This window comes from Atractosteus spatula, chromosome 4 (assembly GCF_055471065.1).
Source record: "Atractosteus spatula isolate fAtrSpa1 chromosome 4, fAtrSpa1.hap1, whole genome shotgun sequence".
Taxonomy (NCBI): domain Eukaryota; kingdom Metazoa; phylum Chordata; class Actinopteri; order Semionotiformes; family Lepisosteidae; genus Atractosteus; species Atractosteus spatula.
Window position 1 is genome coordinate 47,411,649 of NC_142709.1, and position 6,843 is coordinate 47,418,491.

General features: G+C 39.0%; 1 protein-coding gene across 2 annotated transcripts; it reads left to right on the plus strand.

Moving 5' to 3' along the window:
- The first annotated feature begins 931 nt into the window (after positions 1–931).
- Positions 932–6,534, plus strand: LOC148836445 (ICOS ligand-like). Of its 2 annotated transcripts, none has more exons than XM_088913517.1 (5): positions 932–1,017; positions 2,112–2,450; positions 2,773–3,054; positions 4,683–4,830; positions 5,690–6,534. In XM_088913517.1, exons 1-4 carry the CDS (start codon positions 957–959, stop codon positions 4,826–4,828), a joined length of 828 nt encoding a protein of 275 aa, XP_088769643.1. In that variant the 5' UTR covers positions 932–956; the 3' UTR covers positions 4,829–4,830; positions 5,690–6,534. The 2 variants fall into 2 exon arrangements, with proteins under 2 accessions (XP_088769643.1, XP_088769644.1); XM_088913518.1 differs by having other exon boundaries at positions 5,913–6,534.
- Positions 6,535–6,843: the final 309 nt, after the last annotated feature.

Genomic DNA, 6,843 nt, shown 5'->3' on the forward strand with positions numbered 1-6,843 from the left:
AATTTTGGTAAAAGGTATTAATCTCTGTGCAGCTAATGTTCATAATTGCTTTACTAGGATTATTAAAAAAATAAACCTTTAAATACCTATTATAAGTGGATCTGAATAGAACTGACAAATATTCTTTATTAAAAGGATACCTCAATCTGTTGCAATACTTTTCACACCTTGTGACCTAACACCTATTGTGACATATGTAGGCGGGCTGCTTAAAGAAGATGTTTATACACTTTCACTTTCTTTCAGGAAAAAGCTGAATGGGGTAAGTACAATTGTTTTAAAACAATTTCAAAAAGAGTTGATAATTGTGTATATATATTATATCACATATCTTAGAATTATGGAATTATTTATGCAAAGTCTCGTAAATTAGGATTTATGAACAAAGTTTTAAATGTATACATGACAGACAATTCAAATAAGTGGACATAGCTTTTCTTAGTTTTTGTCATATCTAGATGTTTTTAAATACCCTACCAAAATGTGCTGTCTTGTCTGCTGCTTTGTGTACAATTTGCAAGCCAGATAGTGTACAGTGTATTGATAGGATATTCTTAATAAACAGTCAGTCCCGCACTTTAAAAAACAAAACCAATATTCCTGTACCAGCTGCACTTGAAAATGTCTTCCAAATAAGACTTATTTACTGTAAACTCTTTAAAAAGCTTTATACGTCAATAATAATGTGAATTATATAATTGAGAATGTGATTAAATCACCTGAGAAAACAAATTGAAAAACCTGCAGCTACCTGGAATTATTACTCTGTTAAATGTAAATAAATGTAGTGCAAATGACTGCAGTTTTATTCTGAAATGAAGATAGTTTAATAAAACAATAATTCACAGAATTTAAAAGAATATAAATCTTCATCTTGAATCCTTTCACTGTCCTTACTGCTATGTGATAACATTATCACAGTACTTCTGGTCTGTTTTGTCCTTTTCCCAGGAAAAATGTCTCTGTATTGTGTGTTGGGAGTTTTCCTGTGCTGTATAACCCTCATCTTGAGCACAGGTAGGTTCTGCATCATATAAAAATATATAAATTGGATCATTATAAGACGGCAGAAAAATATCACAATTGAATGCCCTTCAATAATCTAACTGTACCTGTTGATGTCCATTGAACAAGATGCTTCACTCAGATGTCTCCAGTAAATTTCTGAAATAGCAGTTTGAGCAGGGACATAGGTCAGAGAGTGTTGGCATCAAAGGAACAAGTAGAGGCTAATTCCACGCTGAAAAGTAGAAAGAAAAAACAATGTTCTAGGTGTTGAGCTTTCTTCAGGTGTAAGAAGGTTTAACAGCCTAGACAATGTTCTACTTTTCAATTTGAAACTAACCTTTATTTGCTCCAGGATTTACTGTACATTTTGCTGATTAGAGTTTTAAATTACATCACTAGATCACACTTGGTCATGTTGCGAGTCAGCTATCAGTGGGATTTGCAAGTGGTGAGACACGGGAAATGAGATGCAGAAAGATGCTCTTTCAGTCTGCACCCTATTTCCTGTTATAGAGTCTGCAGCCTTATACAAGATGAACGGCTCTGAAGGTGGATGAAAGTCCATCGCATGGCAGACAGACGAACACAGACACTCACACCAGGGCCAATTTTCCCAGAAACCAATTAATGTCTTTGGACTGTGAGAGGAAACCGGAGCACCTGAAGGAAACCCACTCAAAGGAAGAACATACAAACTCCACACAGATAGCACCTCAGGAATTGAACCCAGGGCTCCAGGGCTCCAGCGCTGCAAAGCAGCAGTTCCAACCACTGAGCGCCCATACTGCTCAATCAGTTTAGAACATCTCATTTACAGTGACAGCTTGGAGACCCATTTATACAGAAGCTTATTTACTGGAGAAATCTGAGTAAAGCATTTGCCCAAGGGACAATAATAGCATTGTCCCACTGGGACTTAATCCACTGTCCATTCCACCCACTCTTTTACACTGTTGATATATACTGTAAATAACACAATGATTTCTGATCAGAAATTGATAGAAACACAGCTTCTATTACGCATAATCATTCTGATTGGATTTCCACATTCTGTACTGCACGTACATTCATGCACTCCATGTATGTTTTTTCTTCCTTTCCAGACAAGGACTGTATTGTTGGAATTATTGGACAATCCACTTTGCTTCCCTGCGTGTATAACAATGGAAATCATAATATGCTGCTCAGTGAAATTGGCATCGAGTGGAGAGCAGACAGTGTTGTAGTATACAGCTTTGTCTATGGAAAAGAAATTCAGGAAGTACAGAGCAAAGACTACGCCAACAGAACTCACCTCTTCACTGAAGTACTAAAGAAGGGCAATTTCTCACTGAGGCTAGAGGACATTAAAGTGAAAGACATCCAGTACTATAAGTGTATTTTTAATCAGAAGGGATTTGGATCAAGTAAACATTTAGATCAGGTTTGCCTCACTGTTGCAGGTGAGAACTTCATGTGTGAATTTTAAATACTAATATGTGAAGAAACCTGAAGTGAAACGCAAAACCCATGGTCAGAAAGAACCTTTTGCTACATGATCAGAGCTCAGTACAGTTCTGTGCTGAATACCGAGAAGGGACAAATCATGACAGGGTCAGAGCTCGGGTTAAGATGTTACTGAATAACAGAGTGACTCATTCAGAAAGCAGCAATGATTTCATGTGATTGACAGATGTTGTCAAACTACAAATCATTATACATTTCTACTTTCTTTACTTGATGTTATAAGCGTTCATAGTATGACTGTTTTTCTCTGTTCAACAGCTCATTACACAGATCCAGTGGTACAGAGAGATGCAGAAGGAGGTGAAGCCCAGTTCAACTGCTCCTCTGGACAGGGTTTCCCTGAGCCCACAGTCCACTGGCTTGTTAACGGAGAGCGCCCCCCTGTGGACACAGTGAGATCAACTGTCACACAGGAGCCTGACACTAAACTGTTCTCTGTCAGAAGCCTCATCACTGTCAACATCACTCAGGAGATCACCGTGTCCTGTAGTATAGAAAACCAGAGGCTCAAAGAGAACAAGACTTCAGCAGTCATTTACTGTAAGTTTTACATACTTTGTATTATTGTAAAGTAACTGTATTTAAGATTATATACCTACATAGCTCACCCTGTGAGACTTTCTGCTCAGAGAACAGCCTGTTGATCAATAATTCACTGGTTACCCCAGCTTCCTTTATTTCAAAGTGTAGGTTACTTTGGGATAATTAGCTATCTGTTCAAATTCAAATTCCTATTATTCTGTGGATGGAAGATCCAGGCTTTTGTTTTATGGAACCTTCACAAAAGAAACTCTCAAAAATCTGATGTTTTGAAGATCCAGGATAATAATAATTATAATAAGAAGAATTCCTTACACTTATTTAGCACTTTTGTAGAAATTCCACTCAAAGCGCTTTACAGGTAATGGGGACTCCCCTCCACCACCTACAATGTGCAGCCTCACCTGGATGATGTGATGGCAGCCATAGTGCACCAGAACGCTCACCACACACCAGCTATCAGTGGAGAGGAGAACAGAGTGAAGAAGTCAATTTATATAGGAGGTTTATTAGGAGGCCAAGATTGGTAAAGGCCAATGGTAAAGTTGGCCAGGACCTGGGGTAACATGCCTACTCTTTTTGAGAAACACCCTGGGATTTTTAAATGACCACAGAGAGTCACGACCTCGGTTTTACATCTCATCTGAAGGACAGTGCCTTTTTATAGTATAGTGTACCCATCACTATACGGGGACATTCGGACCCATCCAGGCTTTGGGGTGAGCACCCCCCTACTGGTCTCACTAATACCTCTTCTAGCAGCAATCTTTGCTCAAGTTTTTCCCAGGAGGTCTCCCATCCTGTTTACCAGGCTCATGCCTGCTGAGCTTCAGTGGTCTACAAGCTGTGAGTTGCAGGGTGATATGGCTGCTGGCAAAGGATATTTCCTCTCTAATTTTTTTTTAAAGATGTTCAACACAAACACAAAAGTCTCAAAGTAAACAGACTTCTTAACAATTCTGACTTAACAAGTCTGACTGTCAAGTCATCGTAATTGTATTCACTTTTTATAGGGTAGGCAAAAACATACGTACATCACTCATTTCTGCAGTTTCACATTAAGAAAGCTGTGTCATTTCTACTTGTTACAGAAACGGTGAAAGCAATATGCATGTAACACAGGAATGGTAACTGACACGGTGTTGTACATCATGTATACAAAAGACAGAACACGTGCTCCTTTCGATGTTGTTATCCAAAAAGAGGAGTTTGACAATATTCTTCTGTTGTTAAAGTCAATGCTACTTTGCACAGGACAATATTATTGCATATGTAATGCAAGATTAATATAGTAGGCAATATTGTTAATAAATTAACTATTGCATTTAAAAGCAATAATATCTCTTCTAAGTCCAATAATTTTCTGTTAAAATGCAATACAACTTGAATTTTTTCTCCTTGTTGCTCATAAGCTACTTGTATCCAATCTGCCTACTTATAAAGATGCAAATAGTTAAATTTATTATTATATTTATGTTCAGAGGCAAATACACACTGTGGTGTACTTTCTTCAACTCATTTTATTTACTCGCAGCCAATGAAACATTGCAAGCAGGTGTTTCTTCAAACACCACCTGCAAAGAACTCCAGGATGTGATTTTGACTCGGATATTTCAATTTCATTTCAGACAGCATTCAGAAAGATGCAAACACTGGCACCAACACTGCAGCAGTGGTCGGAGGAGTAGTTGGAGGTTTTCTGATAGCTGTTCTGATAGGTGTAGCTATGTGGAAGAGGAGGGAGTTATTCAGACTGTGTGGTATAGCCCAGTGAAGGTAAGTGAAGTGACCTAATGAAATATTTGTGTCTAAGCTTCCCTGTTTGCTAATATGTGTGTGATGTGTGTCTCAGCGTCTGTGCTGACTGCACATTGTGTGTGTGTTTCAATGGGATCCTGATGAGATTGATGAATGTCCTGAAAAATCTCTGAGCACCTGAGAACTGAAGCGCTCGTGCCTCCTGAGCACAGGTAACACAGCCCTGTGGTGAAATTAAATGATCTCACTCCGTACTCCACATGTTGTCAGAATCTCATTGCCCTGTTCGCTGTCCTGTGATGCTTGCCATTCACATGGGGGCAGAGGCCTGGTGTTTCTGGCAGTGGAGCAGCACAGTGTCAACTCAGGCCCTGAGTGTCAGTACGCTGTCACAGTGCAGGTCCCCAGGCTTCAGAAAGAGCCAGGTACAGTAGATCACAGCCTGAAACTCTGTTGCAGGAGAGCAGCAGGTGTGGGGACCTGCAATTCTAGTGTAATTCTTTCGGATTTTAAACATCTCAAATGGTTTGTGGAGCAGCAAATAATTTAAAAATATTCAGCACTAATATTGCAAGAAATAGCAATTATTACTAACTGCAATACGTAGACTTCATAGTTGATCACTTTTTTTGGCTAGTATTTTAATCTGAAATATGAGCTTGTTTTAATAACTGTTAAATGATTGTTTCAATGCTGGAAAGAGCTATACAAAGCTTCACAATCTTAAATCTTTTCTGTTTCTGAGGAACAGTTGAGTTTTCCAGGGTATATAGTTTGCGAAGCACTACCTTAAATAAAAAGTGCTGTCAGTTTCAGTTAATTTGTTTCAGCTGTCAGTTTGTTTTTCACATAAAACAAGCCTCAATGTTTTCAACAGACAGCTGAGTGTCTTGCCCATCGCACTGGATTGTGTTGTTGAAGTGTACAGCTGGCACTCAGACGGAGATGAGCTCTGGTCCCTCTGCTGTGATGTCTTGTACAGGAAGCCGATCCCTGCCTATGGAACGATGACCCTCTCATGACTGTGTCTCTCGCTCTCTCTGTGTCTGTGTGCTCTGGGCAAGTGAGAAAGCTTACCATCTCTGTTTTCTCTGTTGAAGGAATTCAACAAGTGCTTAGACCATTCATTGCTTTTATACACCACTTGTTATCCCATGGCGCTAAGGAGAAACTGGATTCGGGAACAAATAAAGAGGATGAATAGAAGAATAATGGGCTAAATATGCTGACCAAAGAACACTTGAACACATTCTTTCCCAATACCATATTTCTGCTTAACCAGCATCCTCCCCCTACAACTCCACATTTCAGCCGAAAAATGTTGAATTAGTATTATTGCCAACTTGGTTCATACGTCCTGTACATTTTGCACGTACGAACTGGTGCGTTTTCCCATCTTGTTTACAGAGTTGCACCTTACTCCTCAGACAGTCCTTTCGCTCGTGGTCTGAACATGCCATGTGTCTTGCATGTACTATAATGTCTATTGTTTGTATATTTACACTGTACTGTAAAATGTGAATGTATGCATTTTATACTGTAATGTCTACATGTACTGTGAGGACATATTGTGACTGTGTTTTGTGTCTCCCCATCTTTTGTATATTGTCCAATGTAATTGTCAGTAATGTAAATGCTCCTTTTGCACCTGTGTGATCTCTGTGTTGAGCAGGTTCCAAATGTACCTGGCGTACAGGCAAATAAAAGTGATTCTGCTTCCGAGAGATACCACTGGTGTTGCCTTTTGAAACAGAACTTTAAATTCTAAACTTACATTTTATTTAAATTATTTTAAATACTGAACTTGTTTCCATTTTCAATTGTTATGAATATTCTGTACAGAACAAACTGCCAATTACATCATTAAGGTGACTGGAAGTGTCTCTTAGGTTTGAGATAAGGTTTGTGACACTTGGAAGAGTAAACACTTCAAACCTCAAAAGAGGGAGGATGTTTGCCGAGGTCTGGGGGGTCCCTTGAACAGAAACAATCCTAAGGTTTACCTTAGTGTACCTAGGGAAGTTATGGTTT